We start from the raw sequence: 26,071 nt of genomic DNA, 5'->3' as shown, positions 1-26,071 counted from the left end.
TCTTATAAGGAATTCTAAGTAAAACCAATCTGAGAGTGAAAGGTGAGGTAAGTTATTTCTTCCAGGTAGGAAGATCTTTTAGATGACAACAGGAAGAGTGTGTAAAGTTTTCACATTGTGTACAGTGTATAATCTGTCTTCTAGAAAGAACATACTCCTTCAGGGACCAGGGCTAAGCTGTAAGAAAGGAGGACAGAGATGAGAAGAAGGTTCTACAGAGTGTTAACAGAATGAGAGAAAGCTGGCAGGGACGTGGGTTTTCAAATAGACTAGCCATGGTACTTCCCAAAGCCCTCAATTAGTTTTAACTTGATTAAACTCTTAACCCATGGCAATGCCCTGAGAGCTAAATAAATCAGCGTATTCTCAGATGATTTGACATTGAGTGCCTGCAGCCTTCTCTGGAAGTCCCGTTACAGTGAGACAGGGTCGTAGACATTATTACCATTCAGTGAGAAATGAATAGCTAGAGTGACTCCTTCCTACGAGAGCAGGGAGGAAACAGGAGGAGTGAATAGCATCCCCAGGAATGTCTTTCCATCAGGAACTGGAGAAGCCCTAAGAGCCAAGTTACTGTCGCTGATATAACTTAGGGATCTCCATCAACGATGCTTATCTGTGCTGTGAGGAAGAAATATTTCGTGAGAGCTGGACTTTCATGCTCAGGGAATTTACGTTCTTGTTATTCGGAACCGGGAAAGGAGCCAAGATCTCAGTTGTTACTCTTCAACCATCCTCATCAACCCTGACACTAAGATAAGTGAATCTGTCTAAAGGACCAGAAATTCATGTTACAAATCAGTCCTAAGTTATCAATGAAGTTCTGGGGTGCATAGTTATTTTCACTATTAGAAATTCTATTTCCAAATATGGCTAAAGAATTTTCCTGGATACCTACTTAATTGGACTTCTGCATTGTTTGGGGTGTTTTCTCAAGTTTCACTGTTTAGAATGATCCTTGAGGTTAGAGGTGTATTTTACATCACCTGAGCCGACCACTGAATGTTGAAACAAATCTAGAAATCAAAGCAAAATAAAATAAATACATAAATAAAAAACCACAGGGAAAGTGGAAGTTTCACTGATAGTACAGCAAGTTTTGTTATTTTTGTCTTGAAAGTTGGTGATCCAAGACATTTTTGGGGATCAATTCTTGAGTCCTTGCTGTAATTGCTACTTCCAACTTTCATTGGGTACCCAGAGAAGTCTTTTTCTGGATCAGATTTAAATACTGAATTTATGATAGATTTTTCAAGAATAATTAAATGTAATTAGGCATGGGGTCTCAAAGAATCAGACAGGACTGAGCGAATGAACTGAACTTAATTGAGGCGTATAAATTGGGCTTCCCTGGTGACTGAGATGGTAAAGAATCCACCTGCAATGCAGGAGATCTGGCTTCCATCCATGGATCGGGAAGATACCCTGGAGAAGGGGATGCCTACCCACCCCAGTATTCTTGCATGGGAAATCCCGTGGACAGAGGAGCCTTGTGGGCTACAGTCCATGGGGTCGCTAAGAGTCAGGCGTGACTGAATGACTAAGCACAGGACATGCACGTGACCCAGGTACATTGGTTGGAGGAGTAAAATCAGACACCAAGTAATAACTAAATGCACAAGACTTGAAATTATCTTTCAGTTTGGACTTCCATGTTGTGGAATTAAATTGGATAATTAAAAAGTAACATTAACTTTGCCTCCAAGTGGGCTTCAGGCTAGAGGAGTTGCTTGACCTCATTGCCGGGTTTATTCCCGACTGGAGAAGGTGACTTTAGTCCTCTCTGAAAGAGGAAAGGCTTGGTGCTCCTTCAGCATTGCCAGGTAGGAACTCTATGGTTCATGCAAAGATGGCAATTGGGCTGAATGCCATGGGAAAATTGTTCTCCTTAAATCCATTTCCTTAAGATGTCAAGATTAATTCTGTTAAGAAGACTTAAACATTAAAAAAAAAATATCAGTAGAGTAAACCACCTTTTGATTTAAAAGGATTATAGTTGAATTTTGACTAGGCATACACTGTACTGTAAATACTAATAAGAAGTGTTGGTGGAGGCAAAGAAATGGTAGTGAAAGGGTTAAATAAGGGCTTTGAGGGGACTTGCCTGGAGGTCCTGGTGGTTAAGACTTTTTGCCTTCTAGCCCAGGGGATGCAAATTCAATTCCTGGTCCAGAGCTAAGATCCCACATGCCTGGTGCCCCAAGAAACAAAACATAGAAGTACTGTTGTAACAAATTCAATTAACACTTTAAAAATGGTCCACATCAAAATAAAAGACAAAACATCTTAGATAAACCCTTCAGATAGTTAAACCTAACCAATGGGTCATTTGCGAAATTCCACTCATGCGATCACCTTCCAAGTTTATGGGTTTATTTGGCATTGAACTGGGTCTGTGAGATTCATTGCTGGTCTCCTTTTTAGCAGGAGTGAATGCTGTCTTCTGTGTGAACTGTGTACTGACTTTTATGGAACCCTATCTCCCAGCAGTCGTATCTTTCTCTGGCATGGCATGAGCCATCACTGTGTCCCTGGGCTCATCCTTCGACTGAGATTAGGGCGGTGCCTAGAGGAGGAGGCATGAGGGACCTTGCAGTGCTTCCCAGCTTGTCCTTCATCAGAACATCATGTAAGTCATGGTGGTGATGTAACGCTCGGACTGGGTGACCTGTTAGACCTCCTCAGAACCCTGTGTCTGTTGAAACTGTTCCTATGAACTCTATATTCCACCCTTTGCTAGAAATCATGCTTTTCAAACAATGAAGCCAAACAAAAAAACCACCTAGTTTTAATTAAATTAAAAATTAAGAAAAAGTACAAGACATCTGGGGAGATTTCAGAAGAGTATATGGTGAAGTAAAAGCACCAAGATGCTTTAGCCACAGAAAGAGAAATACAACCCTACATAGATTTAAAAAAATATCCTCAACGGTTTATGTCCCATAAATTTGTAATGAACTGCTTTCTCTTTGTTGCTGGGCCTTCAAGTTAATATGTGACCTTAAGTAACTGACTTTACCTTTTAGTGCCTTTTCTTGCTTTCATGGGATTGATCTTTGCATTCTTTTAGTTTAAAAGAAAAATATAATTTACATTGCTGCATATAAATGCCTTTTGTGAATAGATTTTAATAACATCATTGCATGTGGAACATTCAAATTTGAAACAGAGGAATGTATGCCTTGTCTATATGTACTATATATATGAGTTGTTTATGCATATGATTTATTTAAGCTCTAGAAAAATTCTGTAATCCATACATTATTATGTCCATTTTATGGGATGAGAAAATTTGAGATTTACTAAGTTTTACAGCACCAATTGGAATCCAGGTCTGAACATCCCTGAAATCTGTCCTCTTTTTTTCCCCATTTCCTACTGTCTCCTAAAGTTGAGCCAAAAAACAAAGTTGAACCAGTTATTGAATTTTTTTATCTACAACTTTAGTCTCTAGTCTAAAGACAGATTAATATATTTTAAAAGTTTCATTTAAAGATGAGCTTGGAAATATATTTAAGAAAGTTTAAATTTCAATAATTTAAACTTAGATTGAGCTTCCTCCTTTAGGGATTAAGTTTGTTTTTTAGTCTATTATTATGTTTCTATGAAAAAAGGTCCACCAGTAAATATATTGTTAGGCCATTTCAGTATTCTCAAGAGCATATAAGTGTAAATGCACCAAAACATGTGGATTACATTTCCCTCAAGTTGTACTGTTTTCACACATTAACAGAAAAGCAGTTTGAAAGGGGGGGAAAAAGAGAAATGTTTGGGAAATATATCCACATTTCAGTCATCAAAAGACCCACGGTGCTAAGCTGCCACCTTGACTTACCCAGATTTCTCATCTTTGCAGTGATCTGTCCTTGCTACATGGGCAGATTTCTTCTTGCTCACTGGGGGCTGGTTTTATTTCCAAGTTCAAGCCAATTCCCTTCGAGCAACTTTAATTAACCTGCAAACAGCGTTGTATTGATATAAAAACGTTACCGTGATTTTTTTCAGAGTGGTTGATTCTATGGCCAAAGCAAGAATTTAAAAATTAGGGACTTCCCTGGTGGTTCTGCCTGCAATGCAGGAGACTGGGGTTCGATCCCTGGGTCAGGAAGACCCGCTGGAGAAGGAAATGGCAACCTACTCCAGTATGGACAGAGGAGCCTGGCTGGCTACAGTCCATGGGGTCTCAAGAGTCGGACACAATTTAGCAACTACACCACCACCACCACCCCCTGGTGGTCCAGTGGATAAGACTCTATGCTTCCACTGCATGGGGCGCAGGTTCAATCCCTGGTTGGGGAACCAAGATCCCACATGCCACATGGTGAGGCCAAAAAATTAGTGACAAATTCTGTATGATTCCACGTATATGAGGGACTTAGAGTAGTTAAATTCATAGAGAGAGAAAGGAGAAAGGTGGTTGCCCAGGACTGGGTGGGGAGGAATGGAAAGTTAGGGTTTAATGGGTAAAGAATCTCAGTTGGGGAAGATGGGAAAGTTCTGGGGATGGATGGCAGTGATGGTTACAACAGTGTGAATGTACTTAATGCCACAGAATTGCACACATATGAAAAATGGTGGAAATGATACATTTTATGTTACATATATTATTGCAATAAGATACATGATTGCTAGAAAAAATTAGCTAACTTCTAGGCTGTTTTCCCATTCGCATGTGTTGTACATGTGTGGTATAGAGTGGAGTATGTTTGGGCTTCATCAGGGGAATCTGAGTACAAACCCAGCTCTACAAGAAAAGGTTGGAGACACTAGACAGCCTTCCTAATCTGTCTCAATGACATCTGCCTTCTCTGTAATGTGAAGATCAAACACTTCCTTCACTTACGATAATTAAATAATAACACATGCCAAGGGCTCAGTGAGTAGGAGTCAGTGGAAGCGCATCATAGATAACTAATAAACTCAGAGCAGTATCTACAGTAGCCATGACTCTTGGGGGAAAATAAAACCATCCACACAATTAGTTATTTTTCAAACATGGAACATTGGAAGAATCATGCATATCTCTCTAAAGAGAGTAAAACAAATCATTTTTTTTGATTTGTTTTTTGATTTGTTCAACTTCTGTTGAACAAACATTTCTCTACCATCTACTCTGTGCCGAGTGCTGACTGACAAGGAGCTTGACCAACCGGGTGAGTCACAGTGGCAATATGGAAGCCTTGGGACTCTCACTGCCAGATGTGCGTTGGGCCAAACCAGCCCCTTTACCTTCCAGCTTTGGGGCTCTTGGATAGATATGTTGTCGGTAGAGTAAGTAGATACCACAGTCATGTGAGTGCATCCTCCAAAAACAGCATTGCGCTAGACAGATCACCCAGGTGAAAACAGTGATTCGGAGATCACAGACAATGACAGCTTGTTTAGGGAAAGTGGGAGGAGAACCACAGGATGGTGCAGCATTTCCAAAATACACTCTGCAGAAACTACTTTCTTGATGTCCTCATGGTTGTCCCACCAAGAAATGACTCTGTTGTCCCAACAAGTTTGGGAAGCTGCCTTAAACAAAGGTCTGTGGATTTTCTTTACTTAGATGTTTCTCAGATCCATTAACATTCTATGATAGCTTTGAGTCTTTAAGAAGGAGATGTCAAGTTTCCTTAACTTATTTGACAATGGAGCCCTTTTCTTTCCAGAACTTTTATTAAGATCCCATGGAAAAGCATGTGGTAGGTCACCGCACTGAGAACATCTGTACCTTGGAGCCACATGGAACAGATTGTAATGGTCATTCACTAGAAAAATTAACTAGTTGACACTAACAAAGGGTGAGACAGACAAAATAGAAAGCTGCCCATCTTCTGGCCATAAGAATTTTTCTTGTTTCTTAGCTCAAGGGACCAAGGAAGGTGTGAGGAATACCAGGAGGGGTTTCTTTTCCCTATGAGGTCTGAACACCTATGAACACTGGGCAGGAGAGACAGGCGTGTGGGTGTCTGTGTGGCCCAGTGGCTGTACTCGGGGAGGGAGTGCTCCACTCCAAGTTGGCTCAGCTCCCACTCGTGAGTGCCTCTTTCCAAGGCATTAATAATGGAAATGGATTGAGGGCAACACCGAAGTGCAGATCAAGAACAGCTCCCATGGTGATGCTCTTGCACTACAAGCAGAAACTATCCTGGGATCTAAGGAAATCGCTTAAGAAGAAAATACTTTATCTTCATTGAGCCTCAGGAAAGCTACATTAGTAGAATCCTGCACAATGGTTCCTACTCTCATTTAGAAAATGGAGTTGATTAAGTGGAAGGAAAATTTTAAAATGTGACAAAGATGATGAGGTGATTAAGGGGTAGGGTTTAAGTACAAGATGTGGAGAATTTAAGATGTATGACTGAGTAGCGATGACAGTGGGGTATATGATAGCTGCCTATAAATACCCAATTAATTGCCTAATGTGGCAAATGAGAAGAAACAGGCTTTAAGCACCAAAAGGAAAGCTGGATTTGAACTCTATTAGGGAAACAGTATTTACCACTAAGGGTGATTTGACTGCCATCAAAGGGAAGTCAGTGGAATTATTTGGACAAAGATTCAGGATGAAACTTTTCTTTCCTATATCCTGGTGTCAACCAAACTTTTCTTTTTCCTTTAAAAAGGATGCACACATTTTCATGTTTCTTAGGAGCAGAAATCAAAGAATAGAGCACAATATTTAATTTGCTCCAGGATGTTGTGAGCTGGTCACAACATTTAGGATTGCTTCAAGACTCTGCACGTGTTTTCCCTTAAACTGAATTATAGCAATATCCTTGCTGGTTAGAATCACAGAAAATCTATGCATTATGTTACACTGTGTGTGGAGATATACTTTGTGATGTAAAATGTAATAAGGATTGTTGTTCCGTTGCTAAGTTGTGTCCAACTTTCTTCAACTCCATGGAGTGCCGCGCGCCAGGCTTCCCTGTCCTTCACTATCCTCTGGAGTTTGCTCAAACTCATGTCCATTGAGTCAGTGATGCCATCCAACCATTTTCTCCTCTGTTGTCTTTTTCTGCCCTCAATCTTTCCCAGCAGCAGGGTCTTTTCCAATGAGTAATAAGAATAGTTACCATCAAGAGCAGGTGATGAAACTTGCTAATACTTTTGACTCTGCATTAGGTGCTTTTCATAAAACAGATTCTAATCTTTCTATTGCCACTCAGAGAGATGTTGGTATCCCCATTTTACAGATGAGCAAACTGAGCCTCAGAGAAATTAAATAGCATGACCGAGGTCACACAACCAGTACGTAGCAGTGAGTTTGCCTTCAATTGTGAGTGACTCAAAAATCCATGCCCTCTTATTGCGATGCTATGCTGCCTCCTGAAGGCATTTTTGATCATCACTTTTATAAACTTGAAACCAATGGCTTAGTATATAGGAAGCACCCCTGAGCATGAGACAGTTTGCTTGTGTTTGAGAGCATTATCCATGCTTAACCCAGGCAGGGCCGTGGCTCAGCTTCAGCAAACAGCTTGGCCGGGGCTACGCAGGGGATGGAGCAGACAGGGCTGGAAGGTAGTTAGTTGGTCCTAGCTCCCGGCATATGCAGCGCTGGTGTATGGAGGAGCTCTGTCAGATCTCAGAAACAGCATCCAGATTTGATTATAACTTCTCTGTGTTTGTCTTTGAAGCTTTTTTTTTTTATTATTTCTTCCCTTGCCTTGCAGAGTTCAGATCTATTTTCACATAAACAGAAATGATTCCTCCTCTCTGAGCACTTCATTGTTGGTGGCATTGTGGAATGTCCCAGGAAAGGGGAAACGGGGCCAATTAGAAAGGAGAAATTGTTCTTCGGCTTGCATATTTATACGAAAATGCCAAAGCCACCAGCTGTTACAATAGCAGGCCTCGTGTAAGCCCTCTTCCAACTGTCCTGCTGCTCAAATACAGCAGGGGGAGATAAACCCAGTAGATTTGTCTGCTCCCCCCACCAAAGAGTCATCCTGCATCCAGTAGATTTGTCTGCTCCCCCCACCAAAGAGTCATCCTGCGTTCAGGAGTTTTACAGGAAATATGCACCTTGGTATCCTGTTTGTTTCAGTTAAGAAGTTCCCAAATTGCAAGCCTGGAAATGACAATTCAGATGTTAATTTTTCTCTATTAAACACCTTACCTCAGCTTACTGCAAGAGTATTTTCCTTCAATAGAGAGAATGTAGGCTGAAAAAAAATTAATTTCACATTCCTATTTATAGGACATTTGAGACAAACAGCCATCAGTGTTACTGTTACCTCATTCTCCTTTTTTAGCCATCAGGACTGACTGCTTATGTCTTTTACATTCATGGAACGCATTTCAAACTTAAGGAATTCAGTTCCATAGCAGGACCTTAGCAGAGATGATATATATCATCTTGTTTGGCTATCTTTATAATGCTTTCTTCTTTTCTTAAAAAAATATAAATGGTGTATTAGGACTGATGGAAAAACCAGCTCTGACAGGAAGGTTTTAAAAAAGTAAGTTACCTAAACAATTCTTCTGGAATCATTCAAGAGAGTAGGGTGGAGTAGGCTTTAAAAGCAAAACAATATAATCCTGAAGATTGTATTTTTAAATGAAATTTAATTGGAGTCGTTTCGCTGAATTGGATCTGTTAAGGCATCCGCCCTGTCAGTGCTTCCCGTGAAGGCAGCCCCAGGTCTGTTTCCTTCCTCCGTGGCCTGGAGTCCAAGGTGAGCTGCCAGGTTCATGGACAGGAGCGTGGCCACTGCCCGGACTCTTGCCCACCTCTCCAGGGCAGACCACAGGTGTGGCAGCATGCTCGTTCAGAGGAGAGAACTTCTCCTTGGTGGTGCTGCAGGCTCATCTTTCTCTATTGTTCCAATTTTTTTTTTTTTTTTTAATTTCTGTTGGAGTGTAGTTGATTTACAGCGCTGTTAGTTTCAGGTGTACGGTGTGCTGTGTGCTAAGTTGTGTCAGTCGTGTCTGACTCTTTGTGACCCTCTGGACTGTAGCCCGCCAGGCTCCTCTGTCCTTGGGATTTTCCAGGCAAGAACACTGGAGTGGGTTGCCATTCCCTCCTCTAGGGGATCTTTCCAACCCAGGGATCAAACTGCATCTTTTTCATCTCCTGCTTTGACAGGCAGGCTCTTTACCACTGGCTCCACCTATACAGTAAAATGAATCCTATGTGTACATATACGAAGTCTTTTTAGGATTCTTTTCCCAGGTGGATCGTTACAGAACGTTGAGAAGACTTCCCTGTGCTCCACAGTAGGTCCTTGTTGGTTACCTATATATTTTATATCCAGTAGTGTGTTTATATGTCATTCTCACAATTATCTCACAGTTATTCTCACAATTCTCCTTCCCCCCTCCCCCCTTGGTAAACATGTTTGTTTTCTACATGGATGACTCCATTTCTGTTTTGTAAATATATTATTCAAATTTTAGAAGTTCTTTGTTCTCATGATAGCTCAAATTATAATCAAAATGTCACCAAGGTGTTTCTCAGTCTTCTTTTGCCTTCATATAGCAGTGGGATCTCTGAGTCTTCAGAAAGTATGACAGCTTACTCCATATTTGGCATTGGAGATCCAACGAGTTTTAATAATGAATGCCTCTTCATTTGCACTGAATGACAAACAATATTCTTCCTGGTCTATTTTCCTGCATCTTGAATTGTGAAATTATCTAATAAGACCAAGAAAAAAAAAAGGTGTTATTTAAAACACGTTAGTCTTAAAGCTATAGGAACTCCAAACCAAAGGTAGTTATTCTAGTTGAAATAACAAGATATTTTCTATGACAATGGATTCTTTTCACAAAACAAAACAAAACACTGAACCAAACTTTGCTTGAAGATAATTCTTGGGCTCTTTGCATTCAGTCATTCCCCAAACCCTCTGCCTGGGATCCAGATGCTTTTGAGGGCAGGATGTTTTTATAAAAAAAACTAACCCCTAAAACTGTGCGTTTCCCTTGAAATAAAAAGTAACCAACTTACTTTTAGGCCTTCACATTATCTATTTAAATATTTGAGGCCAAAGAAAAATGAACTTTAGAATCAGAAGCTTCTGAACTGATAGAAAAAGCAAATTTAACTTCTCTTTATCATTAGCTTCCATTGTCTTTATTTAAAGGGATATGGGGGTAATAACAAAGAAAACTAAAGGAAGGCAAATAAAGAGGGGAAAACTGGAATTTGTGGTGAAAAAATAGAATAAATGCATTTATTTGAATAGTTTCTGAAATGATTTAAATCTTCCGCTTCTGTCAACCAATGCACCTTCTCTTATACACAGGAAATGCTCTGACAACTCAGCTTCTTCCTGTGCTTTTCTTGAATATCAAGCATCACCCTCTAAGTTTTCAGCCATGTATTTTCTTTGGACCACTCTTCTTTGCGCTTATTAAATACTTCACATATATGAAAGGAAATGTCAACATTTAAACTTCCCTGTGAGGTGGGAGAAAGAAAAAAGTTTATTTCCATGCTCTTCTACTTAATCATGTGGAACTCTGTTATAACATCATTTTTTATTTTTGCAATGGAATATATGGTTGACATCTAAAATGTGGTTGAAAACATGACCTGCTCCCCTCCCCGCGCCAAAAAGGTAGAAAAAGCCATCTCTACTGTCCACAGGCAAATCCTGGTGTTACCACAAAATTCAATTTTGTCTGTTTCTATTATAGGTGTTATGCCTGTTATCACACCCACCCAAATCTATGTTCCTGCAAATCCTAATGCCAATTTATTTTTGTTTTCTAATAAGAATGTCAATTTCAGTATGTTAGTGAGAATTAAGCCTTTGAAATATACTTTTTTCTTCTACAACACTCTGTTAAGACTGCTGGATTATTTGAAAATATGTCAGCTTTTTTATCTCTTTAAAATTTTTTTAAATTTTACATTGGAGTATATTTGATTTATAATGTTGTGTTAGTTTCAGGTGTACCACAGAGTGAGTTAGTTATACATACACACATGTATAACTTTCCCCATACAGGTTATTGCAGAATATTGAATAAAATTTCCCATACTATACAATAGGTCCTTGCTGATTATATTACATATATAGCAGTGTATATGTTAATCCCAACCTCCTAATTTTTTCTTCCTTCCGCCTTTTCCGTTTGGTAACCATAGTTAGTTTCAAAGTCTGTGAGTCTGTTTCTGTTTTGTAAATAAATTCCTTTGTATCATTTTCTTAGATTCCATATATAAGTAATATCATATGATATTTTTCTTTCTCTGCCTGGAAAATCTGTCAGTTTTAGACTTTAGCAGATACATATATTTTGAGCGGATGTACAAAAATACATATACATATTTTTATTAACATAAGTAATCCAATCCTATACTTATGGCTTATATATCCCATTTGAAGTGTGTGAGCATTTATGTGACCCATTTTAAAATGTTGTGTCAAATATTTTAAGTATTATACAAATGTCAGTTATGTTTGTTATATGTGTGAGGTCTACTTTGTGCTGGGGGAAGTTCAGTGATATTGGATGGAGGCAAGAGACTGAATAAAGTAGTATAGGCTGAGAACTGGATTCCAAATACTTAATGGAAACCTTATTTTAATTATGATGATTCTATAATAGCACTAGCAATATCTCTACCTCTAAGTGAGAAATGTTTTAATATGTATTATCTGCCTTATTTACTTATTAAATGCTTTTGAAAATGTTTCAGTGACTTAAGACTTTTAAGTCTGTATTTCACAAAGAGAAAAATTTACCTAAACTGTAAGACTAAAAACAGTTCAGTAAAAATTAACCTAACTTTTTTCTTTTTAATAACATAGATGATCTCTTCATAGAATTCACTAATAAAAAGTATAGTATTAATTCCTGTACTTGGGGAAAAAACCCTCCTTATATACTTCCATGCACACAAGCTATGTCTATAGAATGTAAATTGTGTGATAAGAAAAAGATAACTATGCTATTCCTAAACCTTAGCACCCCAAAAACTATCTTAATGGTGTATTTTGAAAAATGCCATTAGTCCAAAAGATCTTTCATTGATCCCTGGATCTTACATCAAACCACGGAGCAACCTAGCAAGATTGGTTGCTGTAGCAGGATGGAGCATCCCAGTGATGTAAGTGCTTGGACCCTGACCCATCATACATGGGTGTGGATCAGAGGAATGGCAGGGGACAGCCTGTGCATGGGCTATGGAGAGGATGCCAACCCACCAAGATGGGCATGATGACTGGTAAATACAGTGTGACTCAGCAGTTAAGAATCTGCCTGCCAATGCAGGAGACGTGGGGTCAGTCCCTGGGTTGGGAAGATCCCAAGGAGGAGGAAATGGCAATCCACTTCAGTGTTCTTGCCTGGGAAGTCCTATGGACAGAGGAACCTGATGGACTACGGTCTATGTTTGTGTTAGTTGCTCAGTCATATCCTTCTCTTTGCGATCCCATGGACTGCAACCCACCAGGCTCCTCTGTCCATGGAATGCTCTAAACAAGAGCACTGGAGTGGGTACCCATTCCCTTCTCCAGATGATCTTCTCGACCCAGGAATCAAACCCAGGTCTCCTGCATTGAGGGCAGATTCTTTACCGTCTGAGCCACCAGGGAATTCTTTACCATCTGAGCCCCCAGGGAAGCCATATCTTGAGAGCCCCAAATCCTGCGGGCAGAGGAACCTGGTGGGCTATAGTCTCTGGGGTTGCAAAAAAGTAGGATATGACTTAGTGACTAAACAACAGCAACAATGTTTACCAAGAGATGGCAAGTGGTCCTGAAAGAAAATGCAAATAGAATGGTAGGTTCAAGGGACATCACAGAACCCTAACGAAAAGTGTGCAGTGGATCCCATGTACATCCTTCTGCTTGGCAAGGCCTCAGTCACAGGGTTGGTATTCAGAAACAGAACTCAGATCCTGGCATAGGAAAGAAGAAGGCAAGAACACGATGGAATCATTGATTTTTTCCCATATTCTGTGAGAACAAGTTTGTCAGCATGGTTTTAGGGACAGAACAAAGCTCCCAGGGAGAAGACAGAAACTACTCTTCAAAAACTTGGGCAAAAGGTGAGACTTGGCTTCAGGAAAAAGTCAGCTTTACTCTGGTGAGGCTCATTTCAGACTTCTGACTCCAGAAATGTAAAAAAATAAATTTGGGTTGTTTTAAGTCACTAACTTTTAGATCATTTGTTACAGTGGCAACAGGAAACTAAACCTTTCTCTAGCCTTTGTCTGGAATTTTGTTTGAATCCCAAACAAGCTAGGCCAGGCCCAGAATGAACAAGTCAATGAAAGAAATACAGCGGTCCACTCCCTTCCCCCAGTACCAGCTGTAGATTCTTGGATTGAGCCTTATGTAAAGTAGCTCCTTTATAATGGATTTTTCCTTTTTAATTTACATATGTTTTGGAATGACTTTTATGTATGCATGTCTGCATGCTGAGTCCCTTCAGTCACGTCTGACTCTTTGTGACCCTTATGGACTGTAGCCCACCAGGCTCCTCTGTCCATGGGGTTCTCCACGCAAGAATACTGGAGTGAGTAGCCACTCCCTCCTCCAGGGATCTTCCCAACCCTGGGATCAAACCTGCATCTCCAGCATTGCAGGTGGATTCTTTACTGCTGAGCCACAAAGGAAGCCCTTCTGCTTGGGTAATTAAATCCAAACTTCTTAGTATGCTGATCAAGCCTGCTACTTGCCCATCTACTTCCTTCCTTAACCCCCGTCATGCTGAATTTAGCAAGTTTCCTTAAAGCATCATTCTACTTTGCCTCTATTATTTTGCATGTGTTGTTTCCTCTGGAGTGAACGGCTTTTATTTTCTGTCTTTCCTGGATAACTTCTATTCAGCTGCCTCAGGATTATATTTAGCTGTATCAGAGACCCCAAATAACAAAGTTCTTAAATAGAAGTTTAATTCTTTTTCCTGTGACAATTCAGAAGTCGACAGTTTGGCACTGGTGTGGTATATCATCTCTGGGATGTCCACAGGAAATCAGGTTTCTTCCAGCTCATTGCCCTGCCTCCCCTGGGGTATGTCTTTGTCTTCATAGTACAAGATAGTGTTTAGAGCTCCAGCCATCATATCTGTGTTCCAGACAGAAAAATGGAGGGAAGCACAAACAGGAAAAGGAACACATCTCAGTTTATCTTCTAGGGGAAGGTTCCTGAAATGTAGCAAATTATACCTCTGCTCACATATATGAACAAGTACTTAGTCACTTGGAAAGAGACTGAGTAATGTAGTTTTCATCTTGCAGTGAGGGGTGGCATTGGCTTTACTAAATATCAGATGTTATTAATTCTGTGGAAGAATTAATGGACAATGAGCCATATCCATCACACTATCACTTAAAATTCAAATTACAGTGTTTCTGTTCTGGGAAGACATTCCTAACCCCGACTGTGATAGCTGTCCCTGCTCTGTGCTCGCAGACATCCTGTGAATACCTTACCTAACTCTGTCAAATGCCTTTATTACCCTGGCTCGCTCTCACTCAGGAATGTGAACCATTTGAGGCAGGAACTCTGTTTTTATCACTGTATTGCCTAGCAAAGTAGCTATAAAAACTTATTTATATTGAATGAATAGATAAGTTAACTCAAAAGTTTTCAGATGGCTGCATCCAAGAAATTTTGAGATTCGAGGAGATATTTTAATGTCAGCTGTACTGTATTTTGTGTTGTTAAATAGTTTCGTTTCTAGGCAATTAATACAGTGTACATCCAAATATATAGCCCATGTAGTTGTGTGTGTATGTGCATATTTTATGGTTCTAAAAGTTAGAATTCTGTGTATGACAAGACATACAGGAATCCTCCTTTATCTGTGGTTTCATTTTCCACAGTTTTAGTTACCTGCAGTCAACTGAAGTACGAAAATGCTAAATAAGAAAGTCTAGAAATAAACAATTCATAAGTTTTAAACTGTGTGCTATTCTGAGTGGCATGATGAAATCTTGTTCCATCCTGCTCCATCCTGCCTGGGATGTGCCTTACCCCTTTGTCCAGCATATCCTGCCCCATACTTGGAAGCTGTCTTTGTTATCGGATCCACTGCTCTTGCATGATAGTGCTTGTGTTCAGGTGATCCTTATTTTAACTTAATAATGGCCCCAAAACACAAACGTAGTGATGCTGACAATTTGGATATGCCTAAGATAAACTCTAAAGTGCTTCTGTTAAGTGAAAAGTTGAAAGTTCTGGCATTAATAAGAAAAGTTTGTTGAGGTTGCTGAGATCTACAGTAAGAATGAATGTTTTATCAATGAAATTGTGAAGGTAGAAAAATAAATTTATGCTAGTTTTACTGTCATCTTGCAGACTGCAAAAGTTATGGCTGCAGTGGATGATAAGTGCGTAGTTAAGGTGGAAAAGTTACTAAATGGGTACAATAAAATATTTTGAGAAAACAGTCACATAACTTTTATTACAGTATATCATAATACTTATTCTATTTTATTATTGTTGTTAATATCTTATTGTGCCCAGTTTATAAATTAAACTTTATCATTGGTATGTATGCATAGAAAAAACATAGTTTACACAGGATTTGGTACTATCCAAGGTTTCAGGCATCCACTGGGTTCTTAGAACTCATCCCTCACAGATAAAGGAATGCTTCGTACTTAGATTTCCTTCACGTTCTCCCTCCACTTTTCCCTCTAAAGACAGTTTAGAAAAAATTGTGACCAAGGAGGTTTATGTCAGTTTAATCCATTGAAATGCAGCAGATTGCATGTGGACCCTAATCTGTATTAATGCAACTGATTTATGTAACTAATTATAACACTATACAGTTAAGTAAACTAATAAATCTATTGAGTAATAAAAAATACATAATTTTGTTTCTAGCAACTTTTGTTCTGAATGCCTCTTTTATGAAATGTGTTTTAACAGTGCCGTGATACTACAAATATTAGAAAAATAAGTACTATGGTGTGGAGAAATCCAGACTCTTATAGAATTCTTTTAGTTTAAGCAACTAGTTTGACCCTAGTAAGATTAATTTAAGATTGGATGGGACAATAAAAGTGTCATTATTATTTTCAGTGTGTAGGTATTTTTTTCTTAAGGACACTCTGGTGGTCATTAACAGATATTTATCATCTACTAAAGGAATAAATACACAAGACATGAAAATTAATGTAACAACAATAATAATAAAAAGACTTGATACCTCCTCTTAAAAACTTATAATCGAGGAGGGCACAATTTTTTTTTTTTAATTAAAAATGGTAATGTGTTACAGAAGCTGTCACCTGAGGTTAACTAAAGAAATGAATCACTGATGATAAGAATTAGGGAGACCATTTCTTGTGGATATTCTATGGGATTCTTTCCTGAATTACCTGGTGGCATCCTCTACCTCAAGAATTGTTAGAGAACAATTAATTAGCAGAGTATTTTTCAACTTGCTTCTTAAAAGTAGGGTGACTGTATGTTCTAGTTCACCCAGGACTGTCTCAGTCTATGCCTGTTGTCCCAGTATAATCATTAGTAGTGTTCAACTACTTCTCTAGAGTCAGCCGTATACAATGTGCTCCTTCATCCTCAGCAGGATGCATTCATTTCTCCCTTCTTCCCCACTTTGCACACCAAAGGCATGTAAGTCTGCGAAAGAGGGCAACTTAGTCTTCTTGAAAGCTTGGTTTCTGGCTGTGGTTCCGATTTTCCTGTTACCACCTGCTGAGTATCAGCCCATTCTCAAACCTTGCAGATTGTTTCAAGTTCCTGTGGTTTGTAGATAAAAGCCTTTATTCTTGGAGGAAATGTACTTTTTTTTTTTTTCTTTTTTTTAGGATTCCCATGTTTGAGTTCACAAAAATCATTTCTTTAAATTACTGTTAGATCATCCAGCAGAGGATAGATATGCTTTCTCAATTTCAGTCATTCAATCTACTGTAATTAATTTAGCTTTTGGCCTTTAAAAATCTTTTTTTTTTTCCTGAGGGAATGAGTTATTCTACAGAAGGATATCTTGTGTATATTTTTGAATCAATCTATAGATGATAGGTGAATCACCAGAGCTTATCATTTTTGATAATCCTTTTGAAGTGTTTGTCTTATTTGATGAAATTTTATAAATTGACTTAAATACATTTTGGCTTTCTTAATATGGTTTGAATGAAACAAAACCTTTTCTGTTTTTATAATCATTAAGATTGCTAATACTCTTTTTTAAATTAGTGATGTCTTCATGGACTTATGAGACATAGGAGATTGTGTGTCCTTTTAATGTGATCTTTGAAATAGTGTCTTTTTTTTTATAGCATTTGTCTTTACTTTATTGCTTCAAGTGCTCCCTCTTTTGCCCTTGTGCATGCATGCATGCGTGTTAAGTCGCTTTCATTTCAGTTCAGTTCAGTCACTCAGTTGTGTCCGACTCTTTGCGACCCCATGAATCGCAGCATGCCAGGCCTCCCTGTCCATCACCAACTCCTAGAATTTACTCAAACTCATGTCCGTCGAGTCGGTGATGCCATCCAGCCATCTCATCCTCTGTTGTCCCCTTCTCCTCCTGCCCCCAATCCCTCCCAGCATTGGGGTCTTTTCCAATGAGTCAGCTCTTCACATCAGGTGGCCAAAGTATTGGAGTTTCAGCTTCAGCATCAGTCCTTCCAGTGAACATCCAGGACTGATCTCGTTTAGGATGGACTGGTTGGATCTCCTTGCAGTCCAAGTGACTCTCAAGAGTCTTTTCCAACACCACAGTTCAAAAGCATCAATTCTTCGGCGCTCAGTCATATCCAATTCTGTGCAATGCTATGGACTGTAGCCCGCCAGGCTCCTCTGTCCATAGAATTCTGCAGGTAAGAACACTGGAATGGGTTGCCATTTCCTCCTCCAGGGAATCTCCCCAACCCAGGGATAGAACCCTCATCTTTTATATCTCCTACATTGGCAGGTGGGTTCTTTACCACTAAAGCCACCTCGGAGGCCCCTTTTGCCCTTGTGAATTATTTATTTTTATCTGCTGTAGGTTCAAAAACAATATCAGTATAATGATCAGAATTGTTAATAAAATCAAGGTAAACTTGCTCTAAATGATTAGCAACTCTGATGGGGAAAATCTATGGGTTTTTATGACATCACTTTTGGCTGCACAGATAATTTTTTGCTTGCTCTTTGCTTGTGTTCCAAGTAGTTGGGTTTGTAGAATAGTTGACCTCTTGGTAAGTAAAGTGTTTTTGTAATTCCATTTGAAAATGAGTGTAGAAAATTGAGGTGTGCACCCCTATGGAGAAAGTTGAGGTCAAGTAATTCATTCCTGAAGCTGTGTGGTCATAAAGATTCACATACCGGGCTCAGAACTAGTATTAACCAATCAAACTGCTCCCCAAGGGGTGCTCACTTCCTAGGTCAACTCTTAAAACACTCCACGTAGCCATTGAGGCTTTCACATACTTGCTTGGTGAATGGACAGAGAAACAGGAAATCAGAGTGAAAATGGATGCTATAAATCTGTTTTGTACAGAAATGTGTTGAACAACTTTTAGTGAGGGCAAATGCACTGCATTAGATTTTAGGATTTCACAATACTGCCTAATTCATCTGGGAAACTGAATCTTTCTTTTGTTACACTTCTCTTTTTCCCCCCTAATTTAAGACTCACCAAAATTGTTAACACTTGTAATTATTTCAGAGTTTTGGAAATCAGTTTTCCTTCTGTTTTATCAAAGGTTACAAAACAATCATTCTACAAGTCACAGGGAAGATAAGCAATTCTACAAAGTAATTTTAATAACTTATCTAGTGAAAGACCAAGCATTCTTATTGCCAAAAGAATGCCTTCAAAATAGTAGGCAAAATAAAAACTGATAGATTTGCTCTAATTTATTTAAAAGAGAGCCCAATATGTTACAGAAACATATTATTATTATATATTTTATATAACATATAAAGTTATAAGTATATAACATATAAAGTAAAAAGTATTATATGAAGTTAAGTAAAATGATTCACAAATATTATATAATTATACTATATACATATATATAGTATATACACATATATATACACACATATATACATGTATATAGTATAATAATATATGTCACACATATTTGTTGTTCTTCAGGAATAGATGTTAAACGTTAACCCTAAAAGTTTCCCGGTTATCAGTGTTTCAGGAAATTGTCATTTTCTCTTCTTAGAGATTGAGAGACAGCCGATCATGTGGATGTTTGCTACATTTTGGATTTTAGATGCTCACATAGAACCTGTAGGTCAAAGACACTCTGTCTTGCCGAAATGCAATTACATTTCCTGACAAAATTACTTCTGGTGCTGATGGAATTTAAATACAGATTGTAAAACCTTGAATAAACTTCTGGGTTTTCATTTTATGTTGGTTTTTCCCACAAATTTCAGACTTTCAAGCTACCCCAAACACTGCAACTGTGAAATATAATGACTAAGGTACTTTGGCAAAAAAAACCAAAATAAAACAAAACATAGATTTATCCTGATCTTCAAGATCTAAAGTATCTTGAATTTTCATGGTCGTTAAGTGTTCTCCCACTAGTAATATATAGGAAAGAAGGGAGGAAAAAGTTAAATGAAATGGCTCACTTCTTTTTAATTGCAAATCAACAGTAAAACCCTTTAAATGGACCAAATGCTTGTTTTGGAAAATGCATATTTCACAGTAATATTTGATACTTATTTTTGGTAACTGCTTACCATACCATGCAATTTCAACTGTGGTATTACTGGGATTTGTTTCTGCACAGAAGAGATAGCAAAAACAAACAAATTTAAAAAACAAAACAAAAAAACAGATTTATTTGAGAGCCATTAGAGTTACCTCAATACCTCTGAAGGTTTTGAAAACAGCCCTAATTTACCAAGTGTAACCATTAATGTAACTTGTACTGAAAGGAGGTGGTCTTAAGGGCCAGCACATTCTAATGAGCTCTGCTGTTAGTGAGTGTCCTTGGTCCAGTTACATACGCTGACCCACAATAGATGTATTTTATTTCTGGACTCAACCACTGACTGTACCTGAGGTCTTTGGCAGGGCATGATGCCTCCACTTTGTCTACCAGCAGAGCAAACATCCAGAGGATTCTCAGTTAACAATACTAAGAGGTATACATGCTAAGTCATTTCAGTTGTGTCTGACTCTTTGCAACCCTATGGACTACAGCCTACCAGGCTCCTCTGTCCATTGTATTCTCTAGGCAAGAATACTGGAGTGGGTTGCCATGCCCTGCTCCAGGGGATCTTCCTGACCCAGGGATCGAACCTGTGTCTCTTACATCTCCTGCATTGCCAGGCGGGTTCCTTACCACTAGTGCCACCTGGGAAGCCCACTAGGAGGTAAATCTATATGCTAATAGTTACTATGCATTGAGTATTCTCTGCCAGACCCTGGATCAGGTGCCTAACATACACTATTTAAAAATATTCTTCCATCTCGCAAGGTGGATACTATTTTCTTTGCTTTAGGGATTTGGAAACCAGGATTCAGATTAAGGATGTGTTTAAGGGCACAAAGCAGGTGAGATGCAAGTCCCGTGTTCCAACTGATGTGAGTCTGATTCTACAGTCACTGCACTGTATCCCCTTTTTGCTTTCCTTCTCCAGTGGAGAGAATCTGGTCTGATTTTAGACAGATGCACTTTATTCTTTTAGAGGGCAAGCCCAAAATATTAAACTGTCTCTGGCTGAAGTGTAAAGTGAGTGGATTATTTCTGTACTTCATCCCTTCTCATGAAAGTATAAATAAGTCAATATAGGTACAGTCTTCCCAATTCCTTTAAAGAAGCAGCAACATAGAATCAAATCATCATATAATGTCAGAGGGGAGTGCAGAATATGTATTTTTAAAAATTTTGTGTATTTATTAATTCTTTGGCCATGGGAGATGTGGGATTTTAGCTCCCCGACCAGGGAGAGAAACTGCGCCTCCTGAATTGGAAGCACGGAGTCTTAACTGCTGGACCACCAGGGAATTCCTTGATACATGCTTTGAACACAGATGAGGCTTTCATAAATGGTTCAGGTTTCGGAACTGTTATTGCACTTTTTCTCCTGTTTGTAAAGTTTCTGTTTAAAAGACTATTCGGTTGAGATATATTGTCCTTCAGTGTCAGCTAATCTCCTGACCTCTCACCTGTGCTCTGCCCATCGTGAACCTTTGCCAGTCTCCTGCTGAGCCACACTGCAGTTTGCAAGGAGGTGCCCAGCGGTAGCCTTCATCCTGTGCTATGAGAGTCATCCAGGTGTCTGTGAGCTAGAACAAGTCGGCCCCAAATCGAGTCATATTCTGTGCTTAGAATCTGCTACTGATTCACAAAGGGGCCTTTGAATCAGTTTTTCTTTTTCACTACGCCTCAGTTTCTCAATTATCAAAATAAGGAAAAAAGACAGGGGGAGCACATATATTTTGAAGGGAGAGCTTCACCTTAGTGTGAAAGAATGTTTGTGTTTTTTTAGGACTTCAGTCAGTTCAGTTGCTCAGTCATGTCCGACTGTTTGTGACTCCATGGACTGCAGCACTCCAGGCCTCCCTGTCCATCACCAACTCCTGGAGTTTACCCAAACTCATGTCCATTGAGTTGGTGATGCCATCCAACCATCTCCTCCTCTGTTGTCCCCTTCTCCTCCTGCCCTCAATCTTTCCCAGCATCAGGGTCTTTTCCAATGAGTCAGCTCTTCACATCAGGTGGCCAAACTATTGGAGTTTCAGCTTCAACATCAGTCCTTCCAATGAACACCCAGGACTGATTTCCTTTAGGATGGACTGGTTGGATCTCCTTGCAGTCCAAGGGACTCTCAAGAGTCTTTTCCAACACCACAGTTCAAAAGCATAAATTCTTCTGCACTCATCTTTCTTTATAGTCCAACTCTCACATCCTTACATGACTACTGGAAAAACCATAGCCTTGACTAGACGCCGGACCTTTGTTGGCAAAGTAATGTCTCTGCTTTTTAATATGCTGTCTAGGTTGGTCATAACTTTCCTTCCAAGGAGTAAGCGTCTTCTAATTTCATGGCTGCTGTCACCATCTGCAGTGATTTTGGAGCGCAGAAAAATAAAGTCAGCTGCTGCTTCCACTGTTTCCGCATGTATTTGCCATGAAGTGATGGGACCGGATGCCATGATCTTAGTTTTCTGAATGTTGAGCTTTAAGCCAACTTTTTCACTCTCCTCTTTCATGTTCATCAAGAGGCTCTTTAGTTCTTCTTCACTTTCTACCATAAGGGTGGTGTCATCTGCATATCTGAGGTTATTGATGTTTTTCCTGGCAATTTTGATTCCAGCTTGTGTTTCATCCAGCCCAGCGTTTCTCATGATGTACTCTACATATAAGTTAAATAAGCAGGGTGACAATATGCAGCCTTGATGTACTCCTTTTCCTATTTGGAGCCAGTCTGTTGTTCCATGTCCAGCTCTAACTGTTGCTTCCTGACCTGCATACACTGTTTCTCAAGAAGCAGGTCAGGTGGTCTGGTATTCCCATCTCTTTCAGAATTTTCCACAGTTTATTGCGATCCACACAGTCAAAGGCTTTGGCATAGTAAACCCAAGGGTATTACACCATTACTTTTTATTTTTCTCATTTTTATGATTATTTCTCTTTAACTGGCATATGGACCTTGCAAATCATGAGAAAAACCTTACCACCTAGGTCTGAGTTTTAATATTCTTCTGGAAGTTTCAATTGTTAACTAGTTACTGTTACTTTTTTAGAACTTAGAGGCAACATTTTATATCAGTGTTGTTTTCTGTGTATTATTTTAATTTTGAATGTCAGCACTTCTCTCTGGAAGGGATATTTGAAGCAGAAGATTTTTGCACTTAGCTCAAAAATGCAATGTGCTAAATCAAACACTTGCCGATACACTAAAGGTGTAAACTAAAGCTGACCAGTCCCTAGTAGGCTGGCTCTTTTTAATCCCATGCCTGTGTCAGACATTGCTGATTGACCCTGGGTTCTTTCTTACCAAGCATATGGGTCATTTGACTTTAAAGAATCCTTACTGACACAGAGTTCAAACCATCATTTGGAATGGGCATGCAGGATAAAACCACTTTGTCATTCATGAAACAACGCCCTGTGTAATAAACACTAAAACAAAAATAGATTTTTTTATCCTCAGGGAGCACTCTGCAACCTTAATGAAAAGATACTTTGTAGTAGAGTGGAACATATAGAGAAGATCCTAAAATTCTTACAGATTCTGTAATGAGGATCTCATCTATGGAAACTACTTTGTAAAGAAATGAAGCTTTGTGTTAAAAAAAAAAAATCTCACTAGCAGAGGCAAGGATGAGAGAATTTGCTTTTCCACTGTAGGTGGCTTTTTGTAACAATTCATCTGGAGAGGTTGCCTGGATTCATGCTCACCAAACACTGGCAGAGCTCATATCCTTGTGCCTGGACCCAGATATTAGTCTCAGGATAATACTTATTTTTTTCTCCTTAGCTTGAACACAAAGGCACATATGGAGGTAGCCTCGGATGGGACACTGTTATCTTTTTCCATGAACCTCAGGATTACTCCTCAGGAAGCAATAAGGTAATATATATATTTTTTAAGGGTTAGAGTAAAAAGACATCGGATCCAAACTGAATAGCTCTACCCCTACTGGTGTCCCCTGTGTTCCCTTGGTGGGGTTTCTTTTTGTATTGGTTGGCTTTGTTTTTGTCATCTTTTTTCTGTGTAATTTTGTTTTTGTCATCTTTTAATCGAAATATGAGTGACACATTTTAGTGCTGTGTGCTGTGCTCTGCTTAGTCGCTCTGTTGTGTCTGACTCTGCGAGCCCATGGACTGTAGCCCACTAGGCTAAAATCCTTGGGGATTCTCCAGGCAAGAATACTAGAGTGGATTGCCATGCCCTCCTCCAGAGGATCTTCCCAACCCAGGGATCGAACCCAGGTCTTCCACATTGCGGGCGGATTCTTTACCAGCTGACCTAACAGGGAAGCCCAGTTTGGGTGATGCTTGATGTGAACTTGAGAGGAAGAATCAAGTGGCTTGCAGTACGCTAAGTGACCAGAAGCTGCACTAGGGGGTGCCCTCCTCCAGGAATCCTGACGTTGCCAGGGGTCTGGAGAGGGTTGTGTGTGTGCGTGGTGCTGGATACACTAGTTGGACTATCCCAGAAGGTCTTTAATCATTTCCTTGGGGGCCTTTGTTCTTCTCAAGGCTCTTTGGGTTACAAGAAACAGACATGCACTTAAGTTGCCTCACGGGAAGCAGGATTTATTGAAAGTTCGTGCATGGGAGAAGCTGAATGACCAGCTTCAGCAAGGACAGAAGCTCAGTGTCACTGCCCTGGCATCTCGGTCTCTCTGAACTATCCTGCACTGCCTCACTCTCCTCTCCCTTCCCACCTGGCTTCCTCTGTGGATCCGTAGTCACTCCCTGCTCATAAATCCAGCAGGTGTTTGACCTACTCTGGGTATCCCAGCTCTGCCTACCACTCCTTGTTAGCTGCAAGCCCCAGCTAACTAGCTCAGTGGCTTAACTCCCCACTTCTTGAGTCCACCCAGAGGATTTGGGTGCTGCTTATCTTTCCAAGCCAACCCATTAATCATAATGTCACACAGACCGAGACCCAGGGGTTAGGTGCCCTTGAGTCAGGGCTTTCTTAGTCTAATCAGCTATGGCCAGAGGTTGCAGAATCAGACGGTATACATCGTGGCTGCCTTGGCAGTCTCTTCCGTAGACCTGTTCTCCCAGCGCCCTTACAGGTATGAGGATACAATGATCCAGCCTGGAATTAGAATTGTAAGAATAAGCTGGATTTGCCTGGGGAAGAGTGTAGCAGTGCAGGATCCACTTCCAAAATTGGCTCCAGAGAGTCTCAAGTTGTGTTTAGAGATTGAGATCATGTGAAATTTGCATCCATCTTCACTATTTTTTCCCTCTGAGATAGAATCATTTCAGAAGCATTCATTTTTCCTCTAAGTATCATCATTGGCTTATATCATAACTTAATGATCTAGGATTGCTCTCTGTCACCCACAGGGAAGCAAAGACCACAGAGAAAGGACTCTACAGAATCAGAGTGGATCGGAGGCATGGAGGCTGTGCATGGAGGCGAGGAATATTAATTAAGATTGTACACCTGCTTGGTACCAAGCTTATGCTTTTCTTACCCTGACCTTTCAAATTAATGACATATGGTGTTAGTAGCAGCTAGGGATCAGACCTAAGAGCTGTGAAGTAATTTTTTTGTAGAAATGTACTTCTGTGGTAGGTAATATGAGGCTGAGAGTCTTGGATAAGGAGGAGATTTTCCACTCCCTTGTTATTTTCTGGATGGCTTTTACCAAGTACAAGTCAAGCCATGATTAGAGACCATTTATCCAGCCCCTTTGGCCTCCTTCCAGCCTCCTAAGAAATGTTAACATGTACATTGACCAACACTTCCACCCCCACCTTGAGAAGAGAAGGTAAGTATCACTGTGAACAGCACCCTTGGAGAAACAGATCGGGCAGGATGGCTCAGGAGTCTGAGATCCTGCCGGCTGTTCCTGCTTGTCTGTCTGTTTCTGTCCTTGCCTTTGAAAAAAGTCACCCAACCTCTTTCCGCATCTCAATTTTCTCATCTGCAAAATGGGAATCCATTCCTCTCAATGACCTCTAAGGACATTTGTGAAGTTTGCTTATTCACGATGCTAAGAATGCTTGGAACTTGTAAATACTTCCTGAGAAGAGCTGGTATCTTTCCTCTTGCTGTAAGACGGGAGGAAGCATGCAGCATCTTTTCTGTTCATCTGTAATTTAGTCAGCTTGTGTACAGACTGCATTGAATCAAACGCTGAACTCCAATCCTAGTGTTTAAACATATTAAATACAAAATATGAGTAGTATAAATTGTGTGAAACACTTTGGTCTCCTACTTGGAGGCCTAACAAGATTTTGATGCAGGGTCACCGCAAACATTATACAGATGCTGCTGAGAGTAAGTGGAAGTCTTTTAGTTGGTGGCTGGAAAATAGTCTAACAGCAAAAGTACTGGAAGCCCATCACTGGGGGATTTATAAGTGGGCCAGGGAAAATTGAGGGGAACCAGTCTGCACTGCTCATGGGTGGGCAAGGCCTGGAGGTATTTGTTTATTTTATTTGCACATTAACTTTTATAATGCTATTTCTCTAAAGAGCACACAAAAGCTT

At 39.7% G+C, this 26,071-nt stretch overlaps 1 protein-coding gene across 4 annotated transcripts in view; it reads left to right on the top strand.

The window, feature by feature from the left end:
* SUGCT (succinyl-CoA:glutarate-CoA transferase) overlaps positions 1-26,071 on the top strand; it is a 971,520-nt gene that overhangs the window by 650,031 nt on the left and 295,418 nt on the right. The window contains exon 14 of one of the 4 annotated variants that reach the window (XM_061165660.1): positions 24,920-25,061. The exons of 2 other annotated variants lie outside the window; for them this stretch is intronic. In XM_061165660.1, the coding sequence (XP_061021643.1) occupies positions 24,920-25,005 (86 nt within the window). In that variant the 3' untranslated portion in view covers positions 25,006-25,061. Of the gene's footprint in view, positions 1-23,369; positions 23,463-24,919; positions 25,062-26,071 lie in introns of those variants that run through there. One more of the 4 variants, XM_061165662.1, reaches the window with a different exon arrangement.

The sequence above is a fragment of the Dama dama genome, chromosome 18 (genome assembly GCF_033118175.1).
Source record: "Dama dama isolate Ldn47 chromosome 18, ASM3311817v1, whole genome shotgun sequence".
Lineage (NCBI taxonomy): Eukaryota > Metazoa > Chordata > Mammalia > Artiodactyla > Cervidae > Dama > Dama dama.
This window is presented reverse-complemented; position numbering and strand designations above follow the sequence as displayed.